This window comes from Sebastes umbrosus, chromosome 13, assembly GCF_015220745.1.
Source record: "Sebastes umbrosus isolate fSebUmb1 chromosome 13, fSebUmb1.pri, whole genome shotgun sequence".
NCBI classification, from domain to species: domain Eukaryota; kingdom Metazoa; phylum Chordata; class Actinopteri; order Perciformes; family Sebastidae; genus Sebastes; species Sebastes umbrosus.
This window is the reverse complement of record NC_051281.1, coordinates 4,908,772-4,927,684: the sequence shown is the minus strand read 5'-3', so window position 1 is coordinate 4,927,684 and position 18,913 is coordinate 4,908,772. Positions and strand designations below refer to the sequence as shown.

The 18,913-nt window shown below is 40.0% G+C and overlaps 1 protein-coding gene across 5 annotated transcripts in view; it reads right to left on the bottom strand.

The window, feature by feature from the left end:
- Positions 1–10,332: 10,332 nt before the first annotated feature.
- kdm6a (lysine (K)-specific demethylase 6A) overlaps positions 10,333–18,913 on the bottom strand; it is a 46,213-nt gene continuing 37,632 nt past the window's right edge. For 3 of the 5 annotated variants that reach the window (XM_037789470.1, XM_037789467.1, XM_037789471.1), the window contains 11 exons: positions 17,056–17,185; positions 16,765–16,870; positions 15,866–16,071; positions 15,067–15,119; positions 14,898–14,972; positions 14,632–14,780; positions 13,587–13,701; positions 13,310–13,497; positions 12,971–13,112; positions 12,749–12,875; positions 10,333–11,646 (listed from right to left, as the gene is read on the bottom strand). In XM_037789470.1, coding sequence (XP_037645398.1) covers positions 11,392–11,646; positions 12,749–12,875; positions 12,971–13,112; positions 13,310–13,497; positions 13,587–13,701; positions 14,632–14,780; positions 14,898–14,972; positions 15,067–15,119; positions 15,866–16,071; positions 16,765–16,870; positions 17,056–17,185 — 1,546 coding nt within the window. In that variant the 3' untranslated portion in view covers positions 10,333–11,391. The remainder of the gene's footprint in view (positions 11,647–12,748; positions 12,876–12,970; positions 13,113–13,309; positions 13,498–13,586; positions 13,702–14,631; positions 14,781–14,897; positions 14,973–15,066; positions 15,120–15,865; positions 16,072–16,764; positions 16,871–17,055; positions 17,186–18,913) is intronic. The other 2 variants (XM_037789469.1, XM_037789468.1) reach the window with 2 other exon arrangements.

The following is an 18,913-nucleotide window of genomic DNA, read 5'->3' as shown; positions in this document are numbered from 1 at the left end:
ATGCGTTTCACACCCGGTGACCAAGTGCTCATGTAAAAGGTTTTTCACACCGACTCAATCCACACTTGCATTTGCCAGATTTCTTTGGTACTTCTGCATCTTTTTTCCACCACAAAGGCAGAACAAAATGATTGTTATCAGTGAAATGAAAATTGTCTGACTTAATGTTTTCCTCTGTGTTGGTTTGATTGGTGCATATCTCCAGGACGGGTTGTAATATTGGGTGAAATGTTTTGTGGGGAATCTGACATGTGATTTGTATTGTTCGTGTCCTTCCTCTCTTTGTCCACAGACAGGCGGGATGAAACAATACAGGATGCCAAAGCTTTGTCTCTCTTTTGCTTCCCATACAGGGGCTCTAATGGGCACGACAAAACATATACATACGAAAATGAGAAACACATACGTAAGGGATAATGTACAGGTTTATTTCAAACAGTACAAACATGTACTGTTTGAAATAAACCCCGACAGGGAAATGCGGCACCCTGACGCCCTGAAGGGGGTTATTTCACAACAATGACCCGCTAGCTGTACATTATTACACGGCTACTTAACTTAAGAAATCAATAATTTGACACAAAAATTATTATTATTATTATTATTATTATTATCCACCAGAGTCTGACATCAGAACTACGTCCATAGCAACAGTCTTTTATACGTAGCAACGGTCTGTTATAAAGGAATAACCGACCACAGAACATCGTGATTGACCAATCAGAATTGTGTATTCAACACAGCTGTGTAATAACTCTATAAAATGTATAGTCTCTCAGTGACTTGGCGGTCTTTGGACTTTGAGAGAAAAACCCTAACACATGAGAACTCAGACAGAACCGCGATCTGAAGGTTTAAGATCAACACAAAAGGATAAGACCGGCAATGTTCTATATTCTTATTATTGTCTTCCTTATACAGCGGTTCATGTGATATCTTAAGAAAAGTTATTCCTCATTTTTCGTGCGTTTTCCTACGGATTATCCAGCAATTTCCACTCGTAACATGCATACAGTCTTTTCAAAATAAACTTATGTCTTTACAGGAAACAACTTCGTTAGGTTTAGGCAAGAAAAATACTTAGTTAGGTTTAGGAAAAGATCCTGGTTTGGGTCAAAATAACTACGAAAGTGGCGTTACTTAAGTACGGAAGTTACATGACAAATAAATCAACGTTGACTTCTGTTTTCACACGGGAAACGAACACCGGTCTCCTGGGTGATAGTTCAGTGTTTTTTGACCCACCTATCCACCTCGATCTCCTCCCAACACAGTGTTAGTTTGTTGGTATATATATATGAATTACAGTGCATTACTTTTTGTAAGCATAGCTACGAACAGTGTATGAGAACAGCCTGATGAATATCATGAAGCATTATTCCATCTCTCAATACTTTACTTCCTGTCTGTGGCTCTCAGCCCGAAGCCCCTTCGTTTGTACTGAAGATGTTAATCTTTAAAGCATCATTAAAACAGGATACATAGTGTATGTGTTGGGGACTATTTTCATCAGCAAATTAATAAACATTTGGTGTTTTACTGAGTATTAATACTTCAAATTAACAAACAAGCCAAAATAAGTTTGTGGAGTTTTCTGCTTCATCTGAATACATAGAAACATTGACAGTGACAACCTGACTGAACTAAAAAAACTAAAATCTAAATCCTGCCATCAGGTGTTCTGATGTGAGCCAGCAATTTGGGACTGAACACTTTCCCCCTGCTGTGTTGAGTGATGGGCGAGATGCATTAATAGCTTTAATGGAAAGCACTCTTCACACATGTAGAGATAAATAATAATCATTTAAATACATTTCTCTGAGCAGCAGTTTTTTATAGCACTTTTTAAAACAAAGTCACAAAGAGTTTTACAAGTATCAAAGTAAAACGAAGTAGCAGAGGGCTAAAAGAAAATAAATGAAATAGTTAGTGATTAGGGTGAGGGCTTTAGATGTAACAGAGGAAATAGATATTCTGTGCCTGTTGTACAGTTGAAAAGCCTAGAGAGCGATGTACTGATCACCTTAGAGACAACGTGAGACTGAGAGCAGCCAGAGGGACCGTGTCTGAGGGTGTCATGCAGCGATCAGGCTTTTTTTCTCAACATTAGCTGGAGAGGATTGGGGTTCAATATCATTTTGTTTGTTTGCAATAAATCCTCTAATAACTAGAATGTCAATCGGAGCGTGCAAACCTTCGCCAAGGCCAATCCACTCCAAAATGTAATGGGTTCTACCTTGGCCCATACTTCACCCTTTCATGAAAATCGGGCCAGTAGTTTTTCCATAATCCTGCTAACAAACGGAACTGAAAACGTGAATCCTTTTAAATCACTTATTTAGCTTTGGCTTCCAACAATTTCAAGAAACTAAATGTTTCAAAAATGTTTGAATAGTTGGATAGTTTGACTTGTCATAGTAGTAAAAGCACGGGTGTTACTAATGACATTAACAATGGCTGAAACAGCTAAATGGAAATCAAAATCAACAAGATTCAAGACTTGAAACTCAACTCCTTTAAATCTCACTGGTCAGTCATTTCATAATCCAACCAGATATCATGTCAAAGCGTGCAATAGACCCGCCTGTCTACCAGAGGATAGCGTGTCAGTGTCACGTTTTGCCTCGCCGAGGTGTGAATATTACATGCGTGTATAAAAGTGCAGTACCAGCAGGAGACAACAAAACCACTCACTTAGGTTTAGGCACCAAAACCACTTAACATAAGTACACAAAACACATCACCAAAAAACAAGTTACAAATGTCACCATTTGTAACGAAAACAAAACAAAACACCGGTCTCCTGGTTGAAAGTCCTGTGTTTGTTGTTTTTGGACGTGAGGGATCGCCTCGCCCCTGATTTACATAAAGTAACCTAGACCTCAGCTTTATGCAAATGAGGAGCGGCCAACGTGACGGTCCGTCTCTCGAAACGCAACACTGCTCTACCAGAATGCATTGCACAGCTGCTTACATAGACACTGAATGGGAAGCGTGGAAAGGATGGATCCTGTGGACTCGTACCATAAGTGTACTACTGAATACTTATGTTACAGACACGGAGGAATTAAGAGGATTTTTCAAACTTTAAAGTTAAAAACGACAAAAGCGCAAGGTGTTAAATATATATTTTTCAAACAGCTAAATGACATCCACTCCCAAACTTCAACTTAACTAAGACAACATGGTTGCATCACCGTGGTACTCGATCATGCAGCAAAGTAAAGATTTGAATCAAGCATCACACCAAGATTACAAGCTTCTGAATCACAGGCAAGGATGCATTCATCATTGAATACTCTATCCTTCCATACAGTAACACCATGTAAGCATCATATACAACTGAGCTGGCTGAATGAGGGTTCAATACAGTATGTGTGCAGCTGATAGATCCAGCAGCGTGTTAAAGTCATCGTACTACAGCCTGCTGTGCAGCAGTGAAGAGAAAATACTGTGGAATCAATAAAATGAAAGTTGTGAAACGATTGGAGTGGTTGTTGTTAGAAGGTGAGAGAAACGTTCATGGCAAAGAGATAAAAAACATCAGCTTACTGAGTGGATACTTGTAGGCTCCGTTTAAAGGTTGAGCGCTCTCTAAAACATGCAGCATGTGACAGTTAGTTGGTCAAAACAAGACAAGCTGTTTTTCCACACATAATGTGTTGTTGTTCTTAGTTGTTTAAATGTCTTACTTTGACATGTTAAGAGAAGATAGACCTGTATTCATCCCAAAGGGAAACAGCAGTTGCTGTACAAAGTAGGAAGCTAAATAAAATTAATTATAAACAATAAAGATGGACCAGTAACTCCCGTGTTCTGAGAGGTCAAATTACATTTTTTTTTTCCCAATGGAATCTGGCAAAAATGTCATAAATATAAACATGTTAACGGTAAGCTGTGGATTCTTATCATTGACCATTTAAAACCTTATACGTTATTCTCTTTGATCTCTTTTTGCTTGGAAAACCACTGGTTTAAATGGTATCTTATTGTATTATTTGCAAAATAAAGTATAAAAAATACATTATACAGTATGCATTAACAAAATGAATGAGCTGTTTATCGATAACAGAAGATTAAGTGTGTCCATTTTTTTTTATAGAAGCAAGATGAGATCATCATTTTGTACCCATCATAATCAGCGTGTTATTGTTGCCTTTAACATGACTGAACTCTCTTTAAACTCTTAGTTTTTACAACATAATAACATTTAAAATAACAGTAAATTGTCTGCATTAGGTAAGAGAGGAAATTAAGAAATAAAAAAATCACACAGGTGCAATGCTTAGCAATACTTTAAGATATATGTATAAACAGTAGACCTAGATTTATTTGCAGATACTACTTACACACCTATTCTCAGGTAAACTCGTGAATGCAGGACAAAGGCTCTATATAAGTATAGAGAAATAATTATTCTTTAGCCTAAACATTTAAGAATAAAACCTTAATATTGGATTGTTTTTCCAAAGAGGGTTTTTTTCCTTTTTAGCTGCTTGATGCCGTCAGAGTTAAAGAGTACTAGAAAACTTTACAGTACAAGTAAATTACTTGTGTTAAAATGTACACAGATAAAAGCAAAAAGTAGGTCAGTAAAAATATGCTCTGAGTAAACAGCGTTACATTTTTAAAAGGGGAAGAATAAATGTAATAAATTATATAACTTATTAAATTATTGAAGACATTAAGCTACAAAACATACTGTATAAACATGTCAAGGTAGGATACACATCACACCTCAGAGCCCTGAGGGTCCAAACCAACAATAAATCCCATTTAAGCAGCATGTGCATACAGCTGATTATCAACAGCCTTCCTCAGTGCAGCCTCACAACAATCAACCAGAAAAGAGACACAAAAATGACAATAAATAAAATAAAAAGTAGGCTTCACCGCAGCGGGTGTAACAAACATTATAAAGCCACATAGCAATAAATCAAATGACCTGAAACTTCTTATAGAATAAAACAACAGAATAAAACATCACCATGGCAACAACACACAGCAGAAAGAGAGCTGTTCTATTAAGTTTCACTTCATCATCAATTAACCTTCTTAGCCATCACAGTGAGTGTGTTGTTGAACTCACCTGTCTGAACACCTGTCTGTGAGTCTCAGGTGAAGTCCTCCTCAGTCAGGAACAGCAGAGCATCCTCACAGAAGGTAAAAGATCCACCATGATGGGCATGTTAGCCACACCCAGCATGCACCTGTTCATAGGTGTGTTTCATTTGGGTCACTTAGCCCATGGCTAAACCAGAGGATGACCTGGACCGGACCGACTGCGACACTCATTTCCGGTGTGTCTAGGTGAGTGGGCGGGGCTAAGACGCGAGGAAAGGAGGCGAGGAAAGGAATCGAGGAGACATAAAGCAGCCAGTTGTCTCCTCTCTGATGCTCAGTCCTCCTGCAGCTTCAGCTGCAGACAGGTGTTTTTATTTTCATATGACTTTTGTTTTTATTCTAGCTATTCTGTAACAGATGTGACTTGAAATGTAGTGAATAGGCTACAATAGAAAATATGTGACTTAGGTGAAATTTAAAATACTAATATTTAAATACTCAAAACAATAGAAAATAGGCTACTTAGGTAAAAGTAAAATTACTAATATTTTAATACTCAATAAAGTAGGCTACTAGTAAACAAAAAACTAGTTTGTTACAGTACCAAGAGAAAATGTAATTAGTTACTAAGAACTGCATCAATTATGTGTTCCATACATTTTTTATGGGCTGATGATATATTAGTTTATATATATTTATATATATACTGTGAAGTGAATATCATGCCTCATTTCAGATATGTAACAATATAAGACAAACAATACCAGGAACTAAAGGCAAAACAAGGCAACAAAAGACACAAGCAAACACATGTAAGTATAAATAATAGAAATAAAAAATAAACCCACATACAACGCCCTAAGGCACACAAATCAGGAAAACATTATATATAGAAGAGATCCTCGGCCTCCAAATCCTTTCAAATAACTCCAGTCTGTCATTACGGATATGTCGAGTTCGTATATATGCTATTTTCATTATTATTATTAAAATTTGTATATGTATCCCTGGTATGAGCAGTTTTGTATGTAGGCTTCATACTATTATTGTACTTGTGTATTCTTAAATAAAAAATAAATAAATAGATTAATAAGAAACGAAAACAAACAACTGCATATTTTTCTAACCATGCATTGAGGTTTTTAGATATTCATGTGAGATTTCTGCCTTTCTATGGTATAATTTAGTTCAAAAAGATGTCTGTGGTTAAATCAGATTAAGGGGCACAGTTACAGGAATGTTGCTGAATTTCTTGAATCTCGAAGTACTTGCATAATTTGCTGTGTAACTTTTAGAGTAGCCTATGGCACGACTAGGTGTTTTAAAAACAAGAAGGCTTATCTTAACCATAATTAGTTAACTGTAATTTTATTTTATTCATTGTTTTTTTTCTGTCCATTTATTGTAATAATTCTTTCTGGTTATTATATCTCTGAATTGAGTTTTACTGTTCCATAGCGTGGGTTACATCAGGACAGCATCTAGCAGTATATTAGCAGTAATTAGAGACCAATCAGCCCAGTTAGTCATCATCATTACAGCGGTGCATTAGGAGCGTAAAGAGATGTGGAATGAAAGGAACTGCAGGGTAGAGATGGATCTGATTAAATAAACACTTTTCTCTGTGCAATAAAAGACATAAATAGCTGGTAATACTGAGCAAAGATGTGAAGATGTGATGACTAAACTCAAAGTACAGCCGAGGCTGATGGAGAAGTCATAAAAAAGGTCTAAATTCTCTGTTTCCAGCTTCTTAAATGTGAATATTTTCTGGTTTCTCTATGACAGTAAACTGAATATCCTTGAGTTGTGGACAAAACAAGACATTTGGGACGTCATCTTGGGCTTTAGGAAACACTGATCCATATTTTTCACTATTTTCTGACATTTTATAGACCAAACAACTGATCGATTAATTGAGAAAATATTCCATAGTCGCAGCCCTAATTAGCTTTACAAGCATTTTCATCAATCACATTATCAGACAAATTTTAGCCAAAGTTATTAAAATTCATCCCGAGGCAACATGAATGTCTGAACCACATTTTATAACAAATCTTCCAATTGTTGTTGAGACATTTCACATTTATCAACCTCTTGGTGGCGCTAGAGGAAAAGTCAGGGGGTCACCAAGGTCATTAGGATTCATGGTGACATGAGACTGTTATACAATGACCATGATGAAATCAGTAAAATCCCTTATGTTATTATTTATTCCTCTGGTTACCAACCTGGAGATCCCAACCCCCACTAGGGGTCGCCAAAGCTTCATGGGGGGGGTCACGATGCCTTCCTGATTCTTGATTTTCTTTGAATGAAACTGTTATTTTTTTTTAAAGTTTGGATTGTTTAAAGGTCCCATATTGTAAAAAGTGAGATTTTCATGTCTTTTATATTATAAAGCAGGTTTAAGTGATATATAAATACTGTGAAAGTATCAAAACACTCAATCTATGGAGAAATACACACAGCTCGTATTCAGAAACTGTGCGTTTGAAACAAGCCGTGCGTTTGTGATGTCACAAATCTACAATATTTAGACCATTTCACAGTTTTAAATGTAAAAATACCAAATGTGTCCCAGTCTATTTCCTGTTTTAGTGTATGTGAATGACATCAGCTGACAGGATGTAAACATGGACCCAAGCTGTTTCCTAGCAACGCAATTCCGCTAAAATGCTCTAAAACGGAGCGTTTCAGACAGAGCATGAATACAGGTATATTCAGACAGACAGTATGAGAAAAATAATGTGTTTTTTGAACATTAAAGCATGTAAACATGTTCTAGTAGAAACCCAAAATACAAGCATGAACCTGAAAATGAGCACGATATATCCCCTTATAAGGAAAAGGCGGGGAACCACTGCTTTATTCATCCGGTTTGTTGGATTATTTTTATCCACTCATCCTCGGAGGAAGAACACGCTTTCTGTTCCTCTTTTACAAACCGACGACTGTTAAAGTTCCTCTTTTCGTCTCCCGTAAATCATGGTGGCATCATCAGGTCTTTTTTTAGGAGGCTGTAAGTAAACCTAAAACTGAGCTGCACACTGTTAATAATAAAACCTACTGAGAGAGGGGAAAAAAGATTGTAGGCTACACAGATTACAGTCCGAAACATCAGAAAAAGCTTTTGATTTCTCACAGCGACTTTGTTCTGATTCATTATTTTCTCCCAGAGATTTGTTTTCCCTTCCATCGTCGCAGACTTCATTCAGATAAAAATAGTTCCCAGCCGGAGAGACGGTCAACTGGATGCACCATGTGGGCATTTAATGAGGCTTTATGTCTTTGTTACGGTGCAGGGATCTGATTGTGGCATGTTTGCATGGTGCAAATCCAGGGCACATTTTTGCAGGGATAACAGGCTCCCCAGAAGGCTCCGAGTGCACAAAACCAGCAAAAGACAAGAAATCAGATTGTTGCTCTTTGAATGTGTGAAACCATCTTCTTCATATTTCTGACATTCATGGACGTCCAATTCAACGCTGCATCACAGCTATTATTAACTCCTTAATACACTAACAGCGTGCACAATCTCTTTTTTAAATCTGAAGTGGCTTCAACATGTTAAAACTGCTTGGATAACGAATCTTTCATCTGCGATCTGCCATCTGTATTGTTCTCACTTGCTCAGCAGCTCAGAGCTGTTCTTCCATTTGCTTTTGGTTCACATCCAACTATCATTTTTTTGGGCCACATTCAATACAAACTTGTGTATAATTCATTGTGTTCCTGGTTACTAATTAGTACCTTTAAAGCTATACTCTAACCCATGCAGTGCCAAGATCTTTCCATAACCATGTGTACAATACTTTATTAAGAAAGACTGTAGTACTCTATGTGAGGAACCGTGTTAATGGTCCTCCTGGTGATCCATTTGGCAACATTTATCCTGGCAGCCTGCTGAGGACGAGAAGACCAACTGAGACGCACAAATGGCAGCCGTGAACATGCCAGCGCCTCTCGTGTTCTTCACACAAGACAGTTATACATGTAATAATGATACTCATTGTGAAAAGATCCCAATACTACTGTAAGATGGCTACACATTAAAGGTCCCACATCGTGCTCATTTTCAGGTTCATACTTGTATTTTGTGTTTCTACTAGAACATGTTTACATGCTGTAATGTTAAAAAAAAACTTTATTTTCCTCATACTGTCAGCCTGAATATACCTGTATTTATCCTCTGTCTGAAACACTCCGTTTTAGTGCATTTCAAAAGAATTGCGTTGCTAGGCAACAGCTTGGGTCCATGTTTACTTCCTGTCAGCTGATGTTATTTACATACACTGCAACGGGAACTAAACTGTGACACATTTAGAATGTTGAACTGTGAAATCGTCTAAATATTGTATATTTGTGACATCACAAATGGACAGAAATCATAACGGTTTGTTTCAAATGCACAATTTCTGAATACGGGCTGTGTATTTCTCCGTATATTGAGTATTTTGATAGTTTAACAGTATTTATATAGCACTTAAACCTGCTTTATAATATAACAGACATGACAATCTCACTTTTTACAATATGGGACCTTTAAAGTCAGAAGTTTGTTTTTGATCCAGTCGTGTGAAATTAATATCCAGTCCATCCTCTGAGAAACACGAATGTCTGTAGAAAGTGAGTACTTTCTTTTCATGGCACTTTCTACTTCTACTCCACTACATCTCAGAGGGAAATATTGTACTTTTTACTCCATTTCAATTATTTGACAGTTTTAGTTACTAGTTACTATCTATCTGGTTGGCGTGGAGAGGTGGTCGTGTCGCTCTGACTATCTGTTTGGTGATGCCGGGAAGCTGCTTGACATCCTCCTGGATCCACCTTCTCACATATGTTCACATTACATGTATTATTTTTTTGTCATATGCATTGTCTATGTTGTATTTTCATTATGTTGTTGCTCTGTACACACAACATCTATTGCACGTCTGTCCATCCTGGGAGGTGGATCCCTCCTCTGTTGCTCTTCCTGAGGTTTCTAACATTTTTTTCCATGTTTAAAGTTTTTTTGGTTAAGTTTTTCCTTATCCTATGAGAGGGTCGCACTGTAAAGGACAGAGGGTGTCGTATCCTTTACAGATTGTAAAGCACCCCTGAGGAAAACTTGTGATTTGGGGCTGTACAAATAAAATTGACTTGATGAGGAACTCCAGGTTTTAATTAGTAGTGATCCAGCTGGATCCAGCTGGGTAACTGCACCTATCAACAATGACCTCCTGACTTTAGTAATAAATAAGTGCAACAGAGCTTCAGATGTAAATAAAGACAGTTCTTGTTTATTGACTCATAAAACATCCTTCAAACAATAACCCCATTTCAAGGTAAGGTCTCTGTACAACGCTTACTAAGCAGTTTTATTTATATAGAAAACGTACGAGGGGCCGAGCTTAAAATCACACGGCTCCTTCAAATTTAATGGCAGGTACTCTGGAAAAAAATTACAGCATTCCATCAACAAATATTTTCAAGCAATAAATATGCATTTATAAATAGTGTAAATTTACATCAAAATAAAAAAGAAAACACAAATTAAAGTTCACTCTTTCTGTCTATGTGCAACCCTTTCTCTCTGTGACTTGGCTGTTTGTCTACACATGATTTCCTCTCCCCCGCCACCCCGACGTAATCGTAGCTCCAGCGAAATAAAATCAATTAACTGATTCAAGAAAAAAACGGGGGAAATGTTGCAAATAATGTGTCACTCAACTTTTCACATTACAAAAACAGTATTTTAATGTGGTTTTCCTGACCGAGGAGGTGTCTATCTAACATACAAAAAGACGGGCTAATGCTAATGACTCATCTCGTGGAGGGGGAGGGAACAAAGCTCTCCTGTCAAAAACTCACAAACAGAATACAAAAATGGAAAACTATCAAGTCAGTAGTCTTTGTGTGACGATGCCAGTTAAAACATATTATGTACAAAACTTAAATTCATCATTTTTATGTGGGATTTTTGTGTGTTTTTTCTGGTGGGAGTCCAGCTGGGCCAGCAGTAGAACAGTCTGGTCGTGACGACGGGAGGCGCTGCCGACCCCCCTCCAGTCCACCGGGGGGCAGGCACGCCACTCTGGGGCAGGTTGCATAGACACACAGCTTTCACGCAGCTGCCTTTATGGGAGAGCTACAGAGCGCCGTTTGAGGACTGCCGGCTTACTTCCTGAATATCAGAAAACAAAAAAAAGGTTTCCGGAGAGTTTTAAGTCCATTGTGGTTCTAACTGTCCTCAGAACAACAGTGTTACCATCAAGAGGGGGAAGGCAGGGGACTCGCCTGCAGACACATACAGGAAGAACACACTGAGCCCTGCAGACATTAAAGGTCCCCTTTGTGTTTAATCTGATCCGCTCTGGTCTGACTGAGACCCGAACTGATGGCGGATTTGTGCCCGATACTTACTAGGGTGAACTGGTCATAAACCTGCATGAGGTCCTCTATCTTGTACTGCTCTAGCACCACAAAGTTGTCCAGGTTAGCGCTCCCCCTACGGGCACAGTCCTGGCAGTGCACCACATACGTTTTCCTGCTGTTGCTCTCGGTGGTGACAAACAGCAGGTCGAACACCTCCACCTGGACGAGAGAGGGAGACAGAAAGGATCAATGACACGATGCAAATGCAGCAGAAAGGATGGAGGAGTGCAGGGTTTCCCTGCATTGAGACATTTGGGGGTTTGTCAGTACAGTCATGCAGACTGCACGCAGACAAGGGGAATAAACGCTCCGCTACACGTCATTCAAAAACTGCTACCTGAGTTTGGGACGAGTCTTGCTGAGGTCAAAGCACGTAAACAAACTATGATGCACGCTCTGACACGAGAAGTCAGGAAAAGGTCGCTCATTTTCTCTTTTTCGTTTCTCTTTCGTTTTTATTTATAGTTACAGTGGAAACCGCTTATAGTGATCACGTCTGTCCAGGTCAAATTGAACACTATAAGTGATTACCATTTTTCGCTCTGCAGCGCGAGCGTGCATGCATGCAGAACAGCGCCCCTTTGCCGGGGCTCCTCTTTCTCTTACTCTGTAGCGGCATATAGAGGGAGACGGGCGCCTGTCTGCATGTGTGACGTAGAGCCGGTTCAGGATTGGCAGAGTTTCACTTTGGGGGCATTATGTGACCAGGCAGTATCAATCCACTTGACGAGGGCGGCTTCAACCACAGGTGCGCATTTGTTTTTTATTCTAAGAAAATTACTCTTTTTTCCCGTCACGATATAAAATGTGCAAGCAGCACCAGCTTCAGGTCTCCAGCCGGAAAGTAGATAGTCTGTGAGGTAAAGTATCACGGGAGTAAAGTAAAAAAACAAAACTAAAATTCAACTAACGTTAGTCTAATGTAGTTTTAAAATGTGTTCCATATTATTTAAACAGTGTTTGTATAGGAATGATTCTGTCCCAAGCTTTTTCATCCATATAAGCGGTTGATCACTGTAACTGTGATCACTATAAGCAGTTTCCACTGTATTTATAATCATTTAATTCCTAGGGAAGTTTACTCTTTAAGTGCACTAGTGTTATTTTGGACAATAAGGTTTATTTTTTAAACTGTATTATATTTTAACTCCGTAATATTGGTATTGGTAGCCCCCAAAAAAATCCAGTATCATCCAGGCTCTATAACACAGTAGACGTCGGTTACAAAACCCCCGGAGTGGTTTAGTATACGCTTGCTCACCTCACAGATGCTGCAATAATGCGCCGGCTCACTCTGGGTCCTCCCGTGCCACACCAGCTCTTTCCCAGCAGCCAACAGCAGTTCCCGCTGCATCTGGCACTGCTTCAGAGTCCGTAACAAACAATACCTGACGTACGGAGACACAACATGGTGGGTGAGTTCAGGGGTAAACGGTCTTTATCAGTTATCAGGTTTTATGATTTAAGAGAGAAGAATCCTCACTTGATCATCTCAAAGAGCCGGTGGTCCGACACTTTGATGTTCCTGGCCATATTCCAGGAGAGGTGGATCATGGGAACGATGGATTTGACGCTCTGCAGTTTATTCCACTCGTAGCGCTCCACTGCCAGCTTGTACTGATGTGCTGAGGACAAAAAAAACGAGAGGTACTCTTCATTTATTCTGTAGGAACGTGTGTTTATCCAGCTGAGATTCACAAAGTCTACAGGCAGCAGCACCCGCCTGCACCTGGAGGCTGTACTGACCGTCTGGAGGGATTATATCTGTCTTTATGAGCATCACCATCCACGAACACATCTATAATTAATTTATTTTTCTCACCTGTGAGGGGTCCGACATTCCACGCAATATTGTTGCACCAGCCGATGGCCTGAACCCAGTGAATGGTGCCTGTGTTGAGCCACACCAGGTCTCCGGGACGCTGGATGAACCGGTAAACAGGCACGTTGGTCTCGTACAGGTCCTCCAGGTTGGGCCACCAGGACCCCATCAGGAAGTTGATGTTGTTCCTGTGACAGGAGGTCAATTTAAATAAAACATGCCATCAGTGTGAACTCTGGAGATCAGCTAAGAAAGTCAACATTGGTTGGTGACGTACTTTTCACAGAAGTCGTTGATGACACCCCAGTACGTTTCAGGCACGGCGAACCACTCACAGTCCCCAGGACCGATGTTGATGTTGACTGAACAGAAATTGTTGTTCTCTTGGTGTCCTATAAAAGAAAAACAAATATGTGATTACTAACAGAGTGAGAAAAATATAGACAACAGAAGTACAGTGTTCATTTCATTAACAAAAACTATGACGAAATATGGTGGTCAACTAGGGCTGCAACTAACGATTATTTTCATCGTTGATTATTTTCTCGATTAATCGACGAGTTATTTGGTCTATAACATGTCAGAAAATGGTGAAAAATGTCGATCAGTGTTTCCCAAAGTCCAAGATGAAGTCCTCAAATGTCTCGTTTTGTCCACAACGCAAAAATATTCAGTTTACTGTCATAGAGGAGTAAAGAAACCAGAAAATATTGAAATGACAGAAATGTTCAATATCATTTGACAACTAAAAAAAGGACAAAGACTAAATAAAAAGTAGCTGACAAAATTAAGAGAAAAGATTAGGACTACAATGTAATGACTTTTTGGCGACTAAAACGTCGAAGGATATAAATGACTAAAATGTGGCATTTGTTTTCCGTGCAATTAATTCACACGTTAATATATCTTTTTGAATTGTTGTTTTTGTCAAGAATACTTTCACACAAAACGTAAATATTACATGGCGAAAAAGTGTTTTCCGGAACAAGGTTGACTTTCTGAGCTTTCACAACGCGAATAGAGGCATCAACCAATCACGTTGTGCGGAACGGACATATTCAATACATACAAACAACACGGGGGCTCCGTAGTCTGAACCAGGACGACAAACTTTATTACTCCTTTCAACCTTGACAAAGGCAGCGCAGACCAGATCCAACCTTTCATAATAAAAGCCCTTGACACATAATATTTGCAGGCGAGTATTTTGCATTTTCGTGTTGTTTATTCGTCACACCCCCCGGTGTGAAATGGCATTAAGACTAAATCTAAAATAGCAAGGTGAACAGTGCAGTGGTATTTATCATCCTGTCCGTGTCTACCTGGCGTCCTGCTCCCTGGCACCTTCATGTAGAGCTGGACGGTGTTCATGCCCAGGATGGTGTGTCCTACGTGGCTCAGCAGGTTACCGGCTGACACCACCCGGGCAAAAGCTGGCAGTTTAGACAACTCCTGAAGCTGCTGCTTCCACCTGTGAGGGCAGAGGTTAGGTCAGCATGTGACAGATGTTCTAGCATAATATGAGGAGGAGACGTGTGGTAATTAATGAAACCAGATGTTGGTCTAATATATTCCACTGTTCACTCACTTCTTTTCATCAGAGAGGTCGATGTTGGTGCCAAACTTGATGTGTTTGAAAGACCCTTTCCTTCGCCGCATCGCACTAATAGAGCACAAGAGTTTAATACGGTTAGTAACAGAAAGCACTCACTCTGAAGATTTAAATCTGAGGAGACAGAAAGGAGAAGAAAACTCACCTGTCTGAGGAACCTGCTTCTGTGTCCATCTCCTTCTTCTTCTCATTCTCCTCCTGTCACAAAGAAAAAGCATTCAAAGTGTTGGAAACTTTTGAGAAAGTCCTCAGAAGCTTGCTAAACATCAATTGTTCATTGAATACAGTTTCATTTTGACTTTTGACAGGAACTTGCACCATATTTCAGACACTATTGTTATTACAACAACAGCGACGGCTGTAACATATTTATCTTCTCACTGAATCTCTGCGGTTTGAGGTTTAGTTTCTCTCCTGCGTCCCAGTTTGTACTTTCAGATACCTGCTTTATTTTACGGTTTCGCTTTCAGCTGTACAGGAGTCGTGTTAAGTTGCCACTGATGAAAACCCAACATTTCCTAATTTTGCTGCTTCATAATAAAAGCTTTTTAAAAAAACAAAATAACGGGACTTTTATTGTGAAGAATTTATAGGAAATTAAATATTAATCTCAGAATTTGCAAAGCTTTGTTATCAGCTATTCTTAATAAAAACACATCTACTTATACTGCAGAGAGGAAGAGTAAAGCTGCAAAAATAACGGGGACTTTTATTGTGAAGAATACAGGACATGAAATGTGTTTATCCACCGTTGTACAGTCGCAAATTTGACCACCACACACATCATCAAGCGGGTAGCCCTGCTGTAATGGAGATGCAAATCCCTGTCATGCTGGGCTGACGCGCCAAAACAAAACGGAGTCAAGCCAAGCCGGCACACGTGTATGAAAGCCCTATTAGTGTGTGTGTGTATGTGTGTGTGTGTGTGTTCCTCTCCCACTGACCCGCAGAGACTCCTGGAAGGAGGAGGCCTGGTACTGGGCGTATTTGATGACGGTGGTGTGGGAGCGGCTGCTCTCGCAGCGCCACATCTTCCTGCTGCCACTGGGGTCCCAGTTCTCGTCGGTGGGCTGAGCCAACTGGGTCCGCACCTCCACCAGATGGTCTGGGTTGGCCTCCACCAACGTCTTAGTGGAGAACAGGCCCAGATCTGAGCGTGGAGGATCGGAGGGAGAAAAGAGAGCAAACAGAGAAGAAGAAGAGGCAAATTAAGTATTATTTTCAGAAAATTATCTAAAAGAGTAAAAGAGATTTCTTCCAATTCAAGCTTTCATAGGATTTAATTTTGTATATCTTCCTTTCATAAATACATTTTTTTTAAACATTTTGTCATCTTCTGACTGAAGGTGAGACTCTAAGATCAGAGGCCAATCTCACAGCAGTGGTGTGGTAGTTTTCGAGGGTTCGTTGTAAGCTGTGTGGTTGTGTGTTTATTTTGTATTAGTGTAACTCTGGCTGCATAACTCCTTCATAAATAAGCAGGGATCAATCTGCCAGATTACAGTATTACATAATAGGGCAGCAAGGCATTGTAACAGAAGAGCAGATGTTTGTAAATTCTTGGCAAAGCCAGCTAGTGTTTTCATGTGCAGTAACATTTTCCACTTGCAGGTGGTGCTGTTGTCATACATGTCAAATTCATCCACACAAACACATACACACACACTCCCTGCAATGATTACAGAGACACACCCACAGAGCCACGTGAGACTGGAGGAGATAGAAACATCCAGTTGCTCACACCATCATTGATCGCCATCAAATAACAGCTAAATCAAACACATTTAGATGCTTAGAAAGACAAAAATATAGCAAAGTGGAGTTCATGTTTTTAGCCTCGTACCTAGTTTGAGAGCTCCAGCCAGTCCTCTGATGACGGTGACCGGGTTGGAAGGGTTGGTGCAGAACTGATGGAGAGGAGGGAAGAAGGCATCCCTCTTGTTTTCTAGCTGTATGTGAGAGAGGAGGAGACACAGCAGCGGTCAGGGAACGTGGACCGACTCCAGACTTATTGGGGGAATCAACACATTAAAGAGTGTTTGTATTTGGTGCTGTAGCCAAGATACTGTTGCTCTAAACGTTGCACACAACAACAGCATGAATACTTCTCCTTCTATGGCGCGGCTGCACTCACATAAATACTGGGTGTCGGCGGATTGAGTTTGTCCTTTGGCAGCGGTGGAGAGGGCGGGCGAGGGGGTCGCGGCGGAGGACACTTGTCCAGGAGGATGCTGCTCGTCGACAGGCCGTTCTTCCCAAGGTTCCTGCAGCCGGGGCGAAGGGGAGAGTCAGTTTATCAGCTCAGGTAAAAGCAAGCCGTCACTGACAAACAAATAGACACGTGCAACACTATGTGGTACACAGGGCAGGCCTCTAAACAAAACACATCATCTGCAAGAGAAAACTACAGTGCACAGTTCGCCCCAGTTAACCTCGCCCCTTCCACACAACACTGAACTCGTTACGTCATTTCACTGAGCTAAAAACACACCTAATAACAAAACACTTGCACAGCTACTTTTGTTGTAGTTCACATTAAAACAGTGTATAGTTCCTTTCAAAATTAGCCAAACTCATTGTATTGGTGTTAATATTGGATTTTATTTGGATGCAGTGACGGAGGCTCTGCAGCCATTTCTCCAGCAGTTTCTTGTAGTTACTTTTTGCCAAGTGGGAGATACTGTAGCCGTCAGAATCTCCTGATATGTTCGACTCTGAATTACAACAACGAGGCTAACGGGAACATTTTTTTCTGGCTTGGCTACTGCTCATAATGATGGTCTGAATATGATGTAAAAGTGGCAGATGCATGAGGACTGGACTACAACTACAGAGGAACAGAGGCTCAGTGACGAGAGCATCATGACAGCTCCCGACTGGACTCAAAATCCAAGCAGCCGCACCCAAAGATGGACTCCAGTCTGTGTGTGACATCAGCTCATGATGGTACATGATGCAATTTTGGCCTCAAAGACCCAAAGTGGCAGTTTTTAATCCAAACAAGATGATGGTGAATACAACCAGCACACAGTGTGGGGTCAAAATGTCGTGACATTTTCCAAAATGCAGCGAAGAATCAACACATTACTCACTTCTTCTACACGTGATTTCACGTGTGAATGCGTCTGCTGCTGCTTAACTGCCACAAACACTCAGTGTCACACGGTGTTGCTTCTTTTTCAATTAACAATGGCCCGGTGTGAGCAGCGTTAGTGCATAGTACACCTCATTCAATAACGCAGCTTCTGATTGGTTACCTAACTCAGTTAAATTATTAGCTGTGATCTCAACCACAGCAGCCAGAGGGTCCCAAACATTCAATGACCAATCATTTTGTTGGTTAACCCTCTGGGGTTTGAGCCATTATTTCCTATTACTGGGGCCTCGACTCTCTTAATATATAAACGTGTATAAATTCAGTACTGTAAGGCAAAGGCAAGTAATTGATAACACTTTTTTCAGCACAACATGGGCTATTTGAATATGTATTCTGCAGTGATATCACATGATATTATAAAAAGTTATGAGACCAAGAAGTCAAAAGAAAAAGTAAAACTGAATTTGAATGTTTCAACAATTCATTCATTTTCTACAACAAACAACTATGTGCAAAAGTTTACCATCTTCACATTTGTAGCCCAAGGCCTCAGGTGAGAAACAAAAAAAAAGACTCTATTAAACAGACAAACGGAACTATTTACATCTTTATCACAATAGAACCGGCATTATTTCACAGCTCTCTGCCCTTTTTGTCACTTCCGCTAACGTCTTTACGTAGCTCAATACACTTCAGATAACTATCGGGATATATCTATTCACTTTCTGAAGGACGCTTCTGTGTTGCAGTATATTTTCTAAATGCTCAGGACACAGCATAGATCCCTCCAAACACGTTTGTAAATCAGTGATGCGCCATTTTGCAACCATCATTGGCTTAGCGCATGCTTCACTAGCTAATAACACAGTTTGTGATTGGAGAGGAGAGAGTCAAC